Below are 15,279 nucleotides of genomic sequence, written 5' to 3'. Positions count from 1 at the left end.
TTTTCCTGTGCTGCGTTACAAATAAAGGGTTTGTCGCATGGCTACTATGTCACTGACAGGTCGATACCAGTCAGATCTACCCCTCCTTCTCTTCTGGCTTCAGAATGAGGCTTTAAATATATGCAGTCTATAGCTTCCACATGTGCAAGCATCTTATTCACTTTGTTCTTTACAGGCCAGACCCAAAGGTGAAGGACTGACACCCTACCAAGGGAAGAAGAGATGCTTTGGAGAGTACAAGTGCCCTAAGTGTAAGAGGAAGTGGATGAGTGGCAACTCCTGGGCTAACATGGGACAAGAATGTATCAAATGCCACATCAACGTCTATCCACACAAACAGGTATGTAAGCCTGCATCACAGCACTCATGTCCTGAGAATTTGCAGTTGAGTTAAAAAAAAATTGCTCATAGACATCAGGCTTTGGTTTCCATGTTGTTTTGATGATATTCCAGATGGCCTCATTACAGTAAAATAAAAATCCCACCACTAATAATTGCTTTGGTAATAAACCAGCATTGAAGAAACTAATGAAATTTCCTGACTGATAAAAGTTTGGAATTATTGACTGAATGCCATCAAATGCTAAAGCAAATATTTCTGTATTAATGGGTCTCAGACATAAACTAACTCAGAGGGAAGTCAGACTTCCAGCTGCAGAAATCTGTCTCACATTTAATAATAAGAAGGGAAAGCACATAAAGCAGGATTCTCTGGAGTCATTTTTCAAACAACACTCGAAGAGAAATCTGTTCAACTTAACCTCAAATAATCCTGGTAAGCAGCTGGGTACGGAGCTGGAGAAAGAATCGTGTCAGTTTTATATTTATCCTCAACACTTCATCTTTTGATATGTATGCTTTTTCACATTCTTCCAATTCCACTTCCTGAAATAAAATTAGGATCGTTGCCGGCTTGAGGCCTGCTCATTTTCAGAATACCACAACTGTCTGTTAACACGTGAAATGAAACAGGAAAGGGACATTTTGTACATCTGTCGAGCATTAACACCATTCTGAGCCTGAAATTTTATGCATAATTTATTAGAAATCTCTGAGATCTTACCGAAACAGCTTACCTGTAGTCATAACCACAGATGGAAATCTGCACACACTTTGCAAGGGTTCAAATATGTTTTGGTAAAACCTGCTTTGTTCCACTGGTTAGAAACCCTCACTCTGCTTTGAGTCTTGTGGCAAAGCTGCACACAGACAAGCAAATTCTCTGCATTTGCAGTGTCACCCACTTAACATACCCCCCTCCCCTTTCCAACCCGGTCAGCAGTTGAAACAGACCACTAACCTCTGTGTCCTTGAGTATCAAAGAGCTCAGCACAGCTCCTTCTCAGGCTGCGGATTCCCATAAATGAAAAGAATATGGATTTTCCAAACACATCCTCGAGTGTTCAAAATTTGGTCCTCTTTAACATCATGCAGACATGAACTTTCGACCCTTTTGATCAAGATTTTAATTTGTACCCTTTTAGATGTCAAACTCAAGTTTTTTGTCACCCTCGCTTTACACAAAACAGTCTCTCTCAGTCTGTCTCTTCTCTTGTAGCCGCAACAAAGCCAGTCAAAGCAATTAAACATGTAAGTCATCAGCTATTGAAGTTAGGTTACTTTAATTATTCTTAAACTGAAGTGTTAAGCAGTTATTTTATATTTTGTATTGCACATTTCTAGGAGAAAAACTTGCCTAGAGTACTTTCCTGTTTTTCTGTTTTATCTGTTCCAATAAAGTCACACTTCAAATTTGGAAGTTTGTCATCAGTGACAGTAGGTCATTGGAAAAGGACAGAAAATGACCTTTGTTTATTTGTAAATGTTGCTGCCTCTAGCATCTTAAATTCTCTTGATATATTGTGATATAATTTTGAGGTTTTATTACCCACCACTTTTGGTCACGCCCAATCATAGCATCTTCAGTTCAGCCATCTTTCTTTTTTTCTTTTTGTCAGTACCACTGCCTCCAAACTCATACATCAGCAGGAGTCACTACTGTCGTGTAAACCTTCCCTTTCACTGTTAATGCTGCCTGTCTGTCACAAATCACTCCTGGCACTTGTCTCCACCCACTTCATGCTACCTGCATTCCCTTCCTCACCTCTCTTGTGTACAGAATTTGCAGAATGCAGAATTTGGCTTGGTTTTCCCCCCTCGGATCATTTACCGCTTAGATTCAGAGAAATAATCTGCCATTATCCTTTAATTACATAATATTATGTTTAACTGACCAGTATTTCTGGCACCGACTAGCAAAGGCAGCAAGGTTTTCACATCTAGTCAACTAGTCACGCATATTAGTACATTTTGCAACATCTAGTGTTTTACATGCGCTGCTGTCATCCTAGATAGAAGATAGGGAGCTAACAGCTAGTACAAACTGCAGTACTTAACTTGTGCCGCTTTTCCACTAGTACCTACTCTAATCTACTCAACTCAGCTCTACTTGGTTTCAGTTGTTTTGCATTACGATTGAGCACCACCTCAGTGTAGGTGGAATCGTTATAGCAAGGTGGCCCAAAAGTCATGCTGCTCTGATTTTGTCATCACTCACCAAGCACAAAAATCTGCACCTTGTTGTTGGACCATGGTGTTACTTTGTGCGTAGCCTTTTTCCTCTCGGTGCTGGGTTTCAAAAATGGCAGATTTGATTCTTTTGAAGGAGTTGCTCTCGTGACTCATCCACTTACATACAGTCGGTTGATGTTGCATTTTCATTTCGGCAGCTCGCTTGAAACCCCAGCAAAGTAGGTATTAAACGCATACCTGGTACCAGGTACTACCACCTAATGGTAAACCCTAAAAACCGAGATGAGTCGAGCTGCGTTGGTGCTAGTGGAAAGGGGCATTTGAAGGTCTGAGAGTTGCCACTGTGTCAGCAAGCCTCCAGGTCACCTGAAGTTGTGACCATAGACTATATAAATGATAGATTTATGTTCTGGGTCTGAAAAGTGAAGAAAATGTGCAAGTGTTTTAAAGGTGGATTATTTCTAATGGCTAGCAAGAGGTTAGTCCATCTTCTTTTCTACCAAGGCTTACCTTGTGATTGGAAGGTCAGTATCAATTAAGCATGTAATGTCCCTGTCCCACAATCAGATTGTGTCCTTCTTCATCTTGTCTGGGTTCAAAACACCAAGATGGTTAAGGCCAAAATGCTCACGTCGAGCATTCACGATCCAACTTCATCTACCAGTGGGTAACACTACGGTGGCAACATGCATTTGTTATATACAGTGTGTGTATTGAGGTTTCTCACACGAGTTCATCCAATCTGCCATGTTGGATGCGATATGATGCATCCATCGGTTGCTAAGAAAAAATATGTATTCCCTGACGGTTTTGCTAGCAGATTGCCATGTTAGTCTTTAGTTTTAATGTTTATCTGCAAATGATGCCAACTTTCAAGACAAGTGATAGTAAAATTTGCAAAAAAGTGACAAAAACTTGAAATGGAGAATATTTAGCTTTAGAGTAAAAGCTGTGTCTTTTTGATGTTGGTTGCAGTGCTGAAGCACAACTTTTACTTTGAAGGCAAACCTTTTGCCTCCTAAACCTCCAATTTTTTTAGTTTGCTTTTCACGCTTTGGTTTTGTAGTACTTGGAGAGTACCTGAGAGACAAGTTAACATTGTTTGTGGTCACATGTATGCAAAACCACTTTTTTTTATATTTACATATAATAGATGTTTCTTCCTTAAGGTCATTTCACTGGGTGATGCTTGCAATACAGGGCCTTGAACTCAATTCCCTTTAGCCTCCAAGGGAACCCTCTTCCAGCTTTCATCAAGGACCTAGTGTCTTTGACAAAGCAATGATACATTTTCAACACTTCCTGAAAGACTCATTAGACTCAAATATCTCCTTGTGGTGACCCATGGTAACCTGGTTTCCTTTAGCTAGACCACTTGGAATAAATAAAGGTTTTGTTCAAAGCTCTAACAAGAAAAAAAAACAATAGATGAAAAATAAAAATTTCCAGATGGACCGTTAAAATAACCTCCAAGCGTGCTGGCCCAGAAAGGTTACCTTTGTCCTCGATAATGAGTCCAAGATGGTCAGTGTTGAAGCCAACATTTCCATACAGTCCATCACGATTAAATGCATACTGCATCTTTTCCTTTAGCACCAGGTTGTTAAAATGTATTGCTAGCCAGCATGGCTGATGGTGCATTGCCATATCTCTGCATCTAATTTGGCAAATAACACATCAGGTCTGTGAAGAATATGAGAGTTGGAGTTGTAGGCGTATAGCTGACCTGAATCTGTTGCCAAATAAACGGCTTGCAAAATTCAAGAGGTTTATGTGTGTTTCTTGCTCGGTTTGCCCTTTTCTGTGTTTAATATGACTCATTATTGGTCTTCTGTTTGTATCTCCAGCGACCTTTAGAGAAGCCAGATGGCCTGGATGTGTCTGACCAGAGTAAGGAGCACCCCCAACACCTGTGCGAGAAGTGTAAAGTCCTTGGCTACTACTGCCGCCGTGTGCAATAAATATTCATCACTATTCAGTAGCAGAGAGGAGCCGCTCCATCCCAAACCCTGTTTTTTTTATCTGCCATTGAGACATCATACATCCTCCCTTCCCGGTCCACATCCAGATTTCCCTCAACACGACATGGCACCCTTTCTTCTTCACGTCTTCCTCCCAGTGTCTCGGAAACATCTAATGTAGACATTAGGTCTAATCCTCCCAAATCTCCTGATGCCTTCCTTTATTACAACATCAATTAATTCTGCTCCCTCTTCTCAGCCAGTTGTGGAGCATAGACTTTAGTAATTTTCCTCCTCTTTCAGTGACAGTACATCCAAGAATATGTTTGAGGGTCACCCTCTATCTCTTGAAGTGCTCTTCAACACAGCAAAAAAAAAAGAGGCCAAAATGATTGACTTTATATGCCTTATGTATCAGAACCACATGATTAATTTACTCAATACTCAATGTTTAACAACAGAAAATTATTATATTGATGATTTAGCACCAGGGGTTATATTTCCTTGGCATCACTGACAGTATTTGTCTCAATAGATTACCTCACCTTGGGGTTTGTTGGCTTTGTGTTTACAGAGATCCGCTTTCCATTTCCCTGCCAAGTGAAGCGTGTGGAGATGTGACGAACGTTTAACTGGGGCCTCTCATGATGGCATAATGTATTCGAGGCCTTTGATGTCTTGCCTTATTAGGGTCAGCAGCACATCTTATTAACTGTGAATTAACTGAGGGATAATGTGCCATGCATCCCTAGCTTACATTTGGCCTATTTATTTTCTTGTTGTCTCGTGTGCAATTTGAATTTTAACTGGGACATATAGAGACATTTTTGTATGTTTGTATATCGCATTATTGTGTAACTGCTTCCACTTGTCTTTAGAAACTACTGTAGGTTCAGTTGTATAAAACGCTCCTTGGGCTACATTTAGTGCATTGCTAATAGATATCGCTTCATTTATCCTATTCCTATTGTTGTTGTTGTTCTTGTCATTCTTGCCTCTCATATATTTGTTAGCGTTGGAAAAAATGGATACTAGATAGGCAGAAGCAGCTGTGGGGAAAAATGGTTTAGTAATTGTTGGCAGTCACATATTTTCCTTGTTTCAAAACTATTGATAAAATGCTTGCCACAGCTTGTTTAGCATTGATAAACATGATTTTGGACCCTAAACTGTTCACATAAATCCTGAATAGATTTTAACCACAAGATAGCAAAATACAAAAGGAGCTGTTTGCTTGACAGAGATTCAGAGAGACTTTTTTTATCCAAGTTTTAGTGCCAGTTGATGTCTGGCAGCCTCAGTGGAGTCGGTGAAGCAAGATGGAAAACTTTCCAAGGGCTTGTACACTGAAGAAACTATGTCCAACAGCTAATTGCAGCGTAGAGTGCCTAAAGAGAGGTGAAGCTTTGGAGAACTTTGCTTTTCAGGTTTGTCGAGAGACAGAAGAGCTGGTTTGTGATATGTTGATGGTGAAAATTCATGGCTGTATTGAAATTTATGGTGATTTAAGTTTACATTCATTTTTATGGGGCCTAATATCAGAACCCATATCTTTAAAGTGGAACTATTATGTATTTTTTTTTCCTCATTTCTTGTTATACATATATACATCCAGGCATCCCCTAAAACAGAGAATTTTCCAGGTTAGCAAGCTAGTTTCCACGTAAAGACGATATGCCATGTTCTGACTAAAGTATTTCTAAAACACAAGCACAACAATTGGCGTAAACAAAAATGCAAAACAAAAAAGCAGTGACATTTGGAGTATCATAGAGTAGACATTTGGATTATTGAAGTTGGGCTAGCAGACGATGCTAAAAATATGCTACCTGGTGGCTAGCTTTAGAGCTAGCTTTAGCTTAAGCTAATATAAATACATTTTCTAACAAAAAATATAAGAATTGAGTTAAATTGTTCATGCTGTTCAGCTGGGAGAGATAAAGTCATTACAGAGCAGGAAGAAGATGCTAAAAACTCATCAAATTTCAGCCAAAAGAGCATCTTAGATTAGCACAACTGCTACATTAATATGTGACTGTATGGTTTGGATTACTTGCTGTAAAAAAAGTCCTGATCCTAAGCCCAAGGTCCACACTGAAATCTTGGTGTGATTCTTCAAATATTCTTCAAATATTTGGTGTTCAGGGCAAAGTCTTAAAACACATTAAAAAGATGACAACCTCAACCAGTGCAGTAGGCGCTTGGACCAGGAAACAGGGCTGATCCTAAAGGAGCTATAATGCCATTTTTAAGATTGTAGGGCTCCCCTGAAAAATATTTATTTTAAACCTAAACATCCAAAAGTACTTCAATGTAGCCCACAAATAAAAACACTCATCTGGAAATGAGCATAATAGAGCCACTTTAAAGAAAAAGGAATACCCACTGTGGTTCCATATATCACTATGCAGATGTGAAGCACTAAAGAAGAAACTATTTTAGTTATCATTTATGGAAATCTGCTTTTTGAGGATCCTTGGTATAGGAATTGTGAACTGTTTTATATGTACTGTATTTCTAGCCTTACAAAAACTGGCTGACAATATTTTATACTATAACATACTGTATGTGCCTTAAAACGATTGTGTCAAGGCTAAGAGGCCATTTGAAATTTCAAAGATTTGTGGCGAGAGACTCAGAGGTGGAGCAGTATTATGTGCATGTGGTTAACTGTGATGCAGAGTAAGTTTGTTGTAGGTTCAAGATGTGACACAGGACAGAAAAATGATAAAGCTCCGCTATTAGCGGTTGAACTGGCATAGTGGGTGTTCGATTCATGTTGGAGGCACAGGCTGAAACAGCATTTCCAGCTGGCAAAAACAATCTTACTGTGGTCTGTTGTCATGGAATATCAACAGAGATGTTATTTCTTAGTCGATCCTCACAACAGAATGAAGTTGACACAAACTGTGGACCTCACTCATTGTTATTTTTATCTGTTATCGTTATGTTTTTTCAAGGAAACCGTGGGTTTTGTGAAAAAACATGCATTGTTACTTGCTTTAGTGGAAATGGATGATATTGGTGCATTACACTGTTGGGAAATTTAACTAAATTCCATCTGTTGATTTAAAAGGGCACTCCAGTGATTTACTATTCCAGCTTCACCAGTTGGGAGGCCTGCAGAAGACACTAAATAACAGTGCATGCAACAGTGGATGAAATATCTTTACTTTCAGTTTGGCTCAAGCTCCAGAAATGCATCGGCTATTATGCAACTCAGTAGCCTTTTAAAGTAAGCTCCATAGACTGTATATAAACAATGGATTTCAAAAGCAGCGTCAGTGTTAAGACATCTTAAATTTGCATTCTTTGTAATGGCCAATAGAGGATCCACTTCTGTGGTTGTAAGTGGACTTGAAGTCCAAAAGCACTTTTTACCACAAACCTCATTCACTCAATCAAACACATAGCACTTTTACTGTTACTGTAGGCTGTGTATAATACTTACGTACACGCTCACACTCCGATGAATGCATTGGGAGCAACTTGAGCTTCAGTACCTTGCCAAAGGATTCTTCGGCATGCAGATTAGAGGAGCCAGGGATCCATTTGGTAGATGACCTGCTCTACCTCCTAAACCACAACCAGAGAAAATGACCAGCTCATTTTGAGTATTGAGATTTATTTGTATTTCCCAGCTGGTTGCTGGGATATTATTGCTAAAGTCTGAATTGTGGAGATCTACAGATCAGTCAGTGACCCCCTGGCAACCACCTGTTGCTAAGAATCCTGTATTCCCCAGCTGATTAGCAAAAACCTCCTCCAAAAAAATGGAGGCTTACCTTCAAAGTTGCACAAACATGTTAGCTCTCCCTGGCAACCACTAGGACTCTCTGGCCCCTACTGGTCTCCAAGGGGTCCCCACATTTTTCTTTGGCTGTCACTGAGGAAAAATGTGTATTTTGCAACTGGTTGGTAAAAAACTTGCTGATATACCTTTGGTCACAAGCAGATGGTTACAGTTACTCTTAGTTTGCATGGAATGAGCCGACTTGTCCACAAACACTGGCCAGCTAATCTCTGCAGGGAAGTGACACAAACTGGAAACAGAATGTTTTCTTTAAAAGTAGAAGTTGTGTCTTCTGCTTTTAGTTTGCAAGTGAATGTTTCTAGTTTGCATCAGTGTTTGCAGAGAAGGAAGGCGCCATCTTTCACGCAAACTACAACCAACTGCAGCAATCTGCTAGTGACCAACTCAAATGCGAGGTGGTTTCTGGTGCAGTGCCTTCTTTGCAACCAGTTTTACTCAGCTACAGGAACCACTTGCCAACTAGGCAGGAAATATACATATTTCCCTCATAACCATTGGTTGTATCGCGTCCAATATGGTGGAAACCTCTGAAATCACACGAGGAACCTCAAAAGCCCCACAAAGTCATTCTTACTTCTCAATCACTGATTTCAAGTCTTATTTAATACAGTGTGTTTTAAAAAAAATATGGTCCATCTTTCAAATTCACTTGATGAACAAGTTGGGCAAAATACTCAACTCGTAGATCAAGATCAAAGTCCAAAAACCTTGACATGTCCAAGTCCATCTTCTATATACAGTCTATGCTAGACTCCCCAGCCTACTAAATGCTGACAATAAAACTCCTCAGTTTTTAACACAGGCTTTTTGATTTTCTCTCACGTGACAATGAGCCTCCACAGCCCCAAAATTTATACAGTAGCTAAAGGACAAATCTGTGGAGCGTCCCTTTGAAGGAGTAACTGAAAGCACTTCGTTGCATTTATAGTAAAGACCCAACTTTTTATGAAAGATTCACCACTGTTGGGAACAACCCATTTTTCTTCTTATTAATGTCTGTTTTTGTTCTGTGTAATGACACTAGGCTAACAGGTCTCCCATAACCTTATTTTCTACATCAGACCATGTGGCTGTAGTGAAAGGAATACATACCAATTATGCCTTATGAACTAACCTCATAAACAAATAATATTATTAGTTATTGTGAATCACGTTAATGTTGATAAATCCTGTCAGAGAGTTCGATTCCGCCCAGAGACATGTTATGAGGAGGTCATTTAAAATGGCAACTCAAGAGCCAATGGAAGCAGCTGATACATTTTAAAAGAAAAAGAAAGAAAGAGAAATCTCTGCTTTCAGATGTAGTGTCTTGAATTACATATACTTGACTTTTCTAGTACCTTTTCAGTTCAAAATTGTTATTTTCTATGAATGAGATGTGTATTTTGGAACTCTTAATAGATGTTGAAAATTTTAAAGCAATCTGCAAAAAATCAAGAGTTATTTCCCTGACAAAGATCGACTGTTTTATGTATATATTTGATGGCCATCGTTTTCAATGATAGTAGCTCTTTTGAAGTGTTGAAGCAATATCAAAGCTTTTTCTTTTTCCGGCGTGAAGAAGGGCCTATTGCTGAGAAATAATCAAAGCTGGGAGTTGTTGTTTTTTTTTTTCTTCTTCTTTATGTTTTACAGTAATCTGAAGGGTTATCCTGCAGAAATATTTATGGAAAGACTTTTTACAACACTTTTTGTATAGAATATGCAACAAAGTTACACTAAGAAGGAAATATTGATGTCTACATAGAATATTATTAAAAAGAAAAAAAAGCTGGTACATAATTAATAACCTTTCTCAATTATAAGCCATTGTATTTTTTTTCCTGTGTGTGTTTTTGATTTATTGATGTTATCAGAGTTGAATAACCCATTATTCAGTTGCTATGTGACTAATTATGAGCTGCCATATGCATCCATACAGCCACGTGTATTCATTTTGTAAACGATATTATGAAATATAATGTGTTAACATGCAGAAAAGTATGTTTTTATTAATTAGTGACGGATACTCACCACTGTATAAACGCATTAAACTGTGAGATGTAGTTTGGTTACAGCAGCGATAACAAGAAACTATTATAAAATGTTATATTGGTAGTGTAGCGAGTGTATACTTCTGTCAAGGAAGCGTGTGTGACAAAGAACTATTTTAGAGTTTGCATGTGCATGTGTTTTGAATGAAATATCCCCTTTTTTGTGCAATGTATACCTATTTAAATACCTTACAGTAGTTTGCTAAAGTAAATATTGTTTTTAACATTATCAGCAACGTCTGATTGTTATTAGTCCTCATTTACCGCAAATGTAGCCTCTGCAGATAATACATATTTACTGAATGTAACGTGTTAACACTTAAGTGGTCGAGTCAGAGAGTCTCGTTTGTATTCTTTACTGTCTGTATCACTTGAGATGTTTGTCATGCAGTATTGCAATAATGTAATATTTGATTTGGACAGAACGCAGGCGTGCGGTTGGGAAAGACAATGATTATGGGAAGCAAGGACAGTCGTGGCCTCGAGAGTCGACCACAGGTCTGTTTTTCATGTCCATGAAAACGGCATTCCAAAATGTGCCTTATTTGTTAGTTGGGAAAACATTTTAGTGCTGTTCAGAGTTTGATGAATAAAAGTCACATTGAATTAAAGCCGCCCGGGTTGCGCAGTTTTCATTTGTTTTCGGGTCCTGTGCCGAATTTATGTTAACTGGGAGGTGTTCATTCTGGTGTCTGATTTCAGCCAAAAGCAACATGTTGTTTTTGTGAGCGCTCCTCTCGTTAGTGTTTTTGCCATCGCTCTTGAGTGCAAGGCTTATGCAACACTGAGCGTATAGATTACGATAAAGGGGCTTTTAATGGATTATTCATGGTGGTTGTGTAATGCAGAAGAGCGAGGGACTTGGAAAACATTTTTTTTCCCCACTTGCCATGAAAGTGCTGAGAGATAACAGACATGTAAACCGGCCAGGACGCACACCCCCTCCCCCATTTCCCAACACTTGTGGACAGGAAAACCCCCCCACAAAAAGATGCCCACTGACTCTGTGATAACACAGACACTTAGAGAAGCAGCAGCATGCACCAGCTGTAAAGATGTCATTGTTTTGCATGTGTGGTAAAAAGAAATGGCACAGTCGTCTCCGGAGCCAAGTTTCCATACACATTATTGGACATGCATTCCAAATAACTAAAACTAAACCCGAGGGTGGGGACCCAAATTATATCAAGTTTGTTACAACATCTCCAGCTCAAACAGAGCGAGAGCCGAAAAATCTCTATGGCAACAATGTAATCTGAGAATTCAAACAAACGGAGGAAGGTCAGCGCACATATGGTTTCATTTAGGGGCAAGAGCTGCCTTTTTCTTCTTCATTATTTACTTTTATAAAGTATTAGCTCGATAAGCAGCACCACCCAGTCTCTGGCTTTCAGACATGTCTCTCTCCCTCTTCAAGACGCCATGCGTCTCAATAAAAAAGCAATTTCAGGTCCTGAAACGACTTCACCCTAAGAGGCTCTAGCTCACATGCCCATCGTGCATACATGTGATGCTTCAGCTGCAGTGTAGGTGGAATGTCACATGATGTCACATCCTGCTCTTGATGGACAGGAAGTCAGTCGCGCTGGAGCCCGTGTCTAAAAAAAGCACGCTGGATCGTTTCCGGGAAGCTTTAAAAGCAGCAAGATTTGTGGCGCATCAGAGCAAATGTCTTGCAGTAAGACCAGAGCTGGTAAAGTCGAAAAATATCGGTCATTTATTTGGCAGTTATTGGAGAATGAGTCACCACACAATTGTTTTACATGCTTGCATACAATTTAGATCAGTCGAGTAAAGATTTTAGAGTAAAAAGGTCTGTCTAAGCATTAGAAACCTCTAGCTTTGCTCAACCTCAAAACCAGAAGTTAAAAAGCACAGATTTGAGTAAAAGCTGATCACCTGCAGCCCCGCCTTCAGAGTGCACGAACACACGAGCCAGGACAGAGTAAATACTAGATTGCTGCACAATGACTCATCCAGAAGAAGTCTGTGAGTGCGCTCGGGCGTCATTTGATCTCGCCGCAGTCTGTGATGACAATTTTTTTGATCACACCGCCGTCGTGTAAACCAAAGGATTCCATCTTGGAAACCACATCCATCCCATCCTTCACCTGCCCGAACACCACGTGTTTACCATCAAGCCTGCCCAAAAAGAAAGACAAGAAAACGAAAAAGAAAAGATGAAAAAGTGGCTCCAGCAGCTTGTGATTGATGAAGCATGAACTGGAGTCTGAAATGACTGATTAAAAAGTTCTACGAGGTGTTTACCACTCGGTTTTTGTTGTGCAGATGAAGAACTGCGAGCCGTTGGTGTTCGGGCCCGAATTTGCCATTGAAAGCGTTCCTGCAGAAAACCATAGAAGAAGAAGAAGAAGAAAAAGCAATCAATTGAACTAGATGCTGTAAACAAGATCTTGATGTCCTTTTTACTCCTGATCCAAGGACATTTAGGCCTCATTACAGCAACGTCATGCAAGATTGTAAAAAGAAAAAAGAAAAAAAAAAGGGCCTCTTCTCTTGTGATCTGACGCACGCTGTGATTACGCAAAGCACTAAATAATGTGCACATGGATGATGTTTATTCAACAAACAGAGTTATTTTGATTAGTGCATGTTGACTCACTAAAAACTAGGTCATTCACAAGAGGATTGCAAAATGTATATGCCCAGCAGTTTGAGCGCTGCATGAGATTCTGCACTGCCATCTAGAGGAGAAAAAGTGGGATTAAAATGCAGAAGAACAGCTGGTACATAACACCTGGAAGTTCAGTTTTGGTGCAATTTTCACTTCTCCTAATGAAGTTCTCTAATCAGTAAGACCTTCCCCCACCTATATCGTTTCTTTGCACACAGCTCCATACTTCACTGCTAAAGATACTTTTATCACTGTGTTGATGTCCTTCTCACCTGAGTTTCATCAAAACAGTTTAGACTTTTATCAGAACTCAAAATTTTTCACTTTCCTGAACACTGTCCAGCAGCACGTTAGTGTTTTTAGTCAAATTACTTCTGTAAACTCTAGAGATCTTCATGAGGGAAAATCCCAGCAGATCAGCAGTTTCTGAAATACTCAGACCAGCCCATCTGGCACGAACAACCATGCCACATTCAATCACCTTTCTTCCCCATTCTGATGCCTGGTTTGAACTTCAGCAGGCTACAGGCCTAAAATGCTTTGAGTTGCTGACATATGATTGGCTGATTAGTTGTTTCTTTAATGAGCAGTTGAACAAGCGTACCTAAAAAAGTAGGTACGCTTTACTTGACTATAGGCTATAGGTAAACATTACTTGACTATACAGAAGTCGGTACTTTGTTCTCATATCGTATAATTTTTTCTTTCTCTATTATCTCATTGGTACAGTTTCATTAGAATCATTTTGATTTAGTACAGTTTCAGATAAATCCTTCACATTTCATTTTTGTGTCTGAGGCCACAGTAGGCCTACAGTTTTGCAATATGGGGTTTGATAACAGTATAAAACCACTTGGTGTTTAAGTCTTAAAACAGTGGTGAAAGGGTTTGTATTCACTGATCACAGAGTTGAAGTGACTGACTGATGTTTTGAATAAGTGAAAAGGGTTTTTATTGTTTTAGTGTAACCCCTCAAAGCTGTGGAGCTGTACCTGGACCAGTGTGCTTTAACTTGAAGTTTTCATCTTTAAACGTTTTCCCATAAATAGATTTCCCTCCTGTGCCGTTGTGGTTGGTAAAATCTCCTCCCTGCAAGAGAAAAACACAACCGAAACAACAGAAAACATGCCAAATGACACTGCACCTTCACTGTAAACTGTACCTGACACATGAACTCGGGGATGACCCTGTGAAACACAGATCCCTTGTATCCAAAGCCATGCTCCCCGGTGCACAGAGCCCTGAAGTTTTCTGTGGATCGAAAGGCTTTTTGAAATGAATGACGATGAGCCCATCGTGGGAAGAACGTGGCTTCACCTACCTGCCGTCTTTGGCACCACATCTGCATTCAGCTGCAAGATAAAACAAATCACGAGCACTTATCTGCACAGGTCTGGCAGATCTGTCAGTATACTGACAGATATGAACGCTACAGGTCAGATCAAGGTCTTTGGAGGCGACTATGATAATAGCAAGCTACCTCAATGATTATTCTCCCCAGAGGATCGCTGTCAGCATCGATGTCCAAAAATACTACCGGGTTCTCGACGGGGCCGGGAGAAAACAGGCGCGCTGCAGTGATACCCAGCGAGCTGTACCTCATACGATTTTTTATTTGAAGCATAGCTGCTTAGCTCACACGGTGAGGCGGACCTGCAGACCATGGCCCTTTCTCAAGTACGCGAGTTCTCGCGTTCTCCGCACGGGAGTACGTACTTGCCGAGAATGCGAGTACGGACCCGCGATTTGGTTTTTGTTGTTGTTGTTTTTTAAATACGCTTTATTGACAAAATACAGATACAAATTAACAAAACACAATGTCAGGGGGGTTTGTATAAAAAAACTAAATACATACAGTCTAAAATGGTAAATGGCCTGTATTTGTATAGCGTTTTACGCAAAAAGTTCCCGTAAAGTCTAGTAAAGAATCACATAATATTGAACAGGGAACAGGGGTTTATGGTCTCCACAACTTTTACATTTTGAGAATGTTGTTTGCTTTTAACATAGTGTTTCATTTAAGAAGCACTGAAAGGATGGTTTCGATTTATGTATATGAAATTTTGCCAGTCATATCAGTAAATTAATCAAATAAAATTCGTTTGCCCTGTGCATGGGGTACTTAAAGTATATTCGTGTATAAGCAGGACCAAAACGGACTCGAGATTTGTACAGCAACACCAGCGTACTTGATGATGTCACAGGTCCGGAGTTTTTACTGCCTCTGTGATTAATATGTTATGAAGCTTAACTTTAATCTCAGCCAAATCGATGTACTCAGGAATAAATAAAACACTGAAGCAA

At 39.6% G+C, this 15,279-nt stretch overlaps 2 protein-coding genes across 2 annotated transcripts in view; one reads left to right on the top strand and one right to left on the bottom strand.

Annotated features, from left to right (window-relative positions):
* zcchc24 (zinc finger, CCHC domain containing 24) overlaps positions 1–10,951 on the top strand; it is a 39,954-nt gene extending 29,003 nt beyond the window's left edge. Inside the window, exons 3-4 of the mRNA XM_085182199.1 lie at positions 176–340; positions 4,380–10,951. Coding sequence (XP_085038325.1) covers positions 176–340; positions 4,380–4,493 — 279 coding nt within the window. The 3' untranslated portion in view covers positions 4,494–10,951. The remainder of the gene's footprint in view (positions 1–175; positions 341–4,379) is intronic.
* On the bottom strand, positions 8,922–14,678 carry ppifa (peptidylprolyl isomerase Fa). The gene is made up of 6 exons (XM_085182200.1): positions 14,456–14,678; positions 14,297–14,327; positions 14,138–14,226; positions 13,968–14,064; positions 12,609–12,684; positions 8,922–12,482 (listed from the first exon to the last, which is right to left on the bottom strand). The coding sequence occupies exons 1-6, from the start codon at positions 14,597–14,599 to the stop codon at positions 12,347–12,349; spliced, it is 573 nt and encodes a 190-aa protein (XP_085038326.1). The 5' UTR covers positions 14,600–14,678; the 3' UTR covers positions 8,922–12,346.
* Between the last annotated feature and the right edge of the window lie 601 nt (positions 14,679–15,279).

Source organism: Neolamprologus multifasciatus, chromosome 13, assembly GCF_963576455.1.
Source record: "Neolamprologus multifasciatus chromosome 13, fNeoMul1.2, whole genome shotgun sequence".
Classification (NCBI taxonomy): domain Eukaryota; kingdom Metazoa; phylum Chordata; class Actinopteri; order Cichliformes; family Cichlidae; genus Neolamprologus; species Neolamprologus multifasciatus.
Note: the sequence above shows the minus strand (reverse complement) of the source record. Positions and strands in the feature narration are given on the sequence as shown.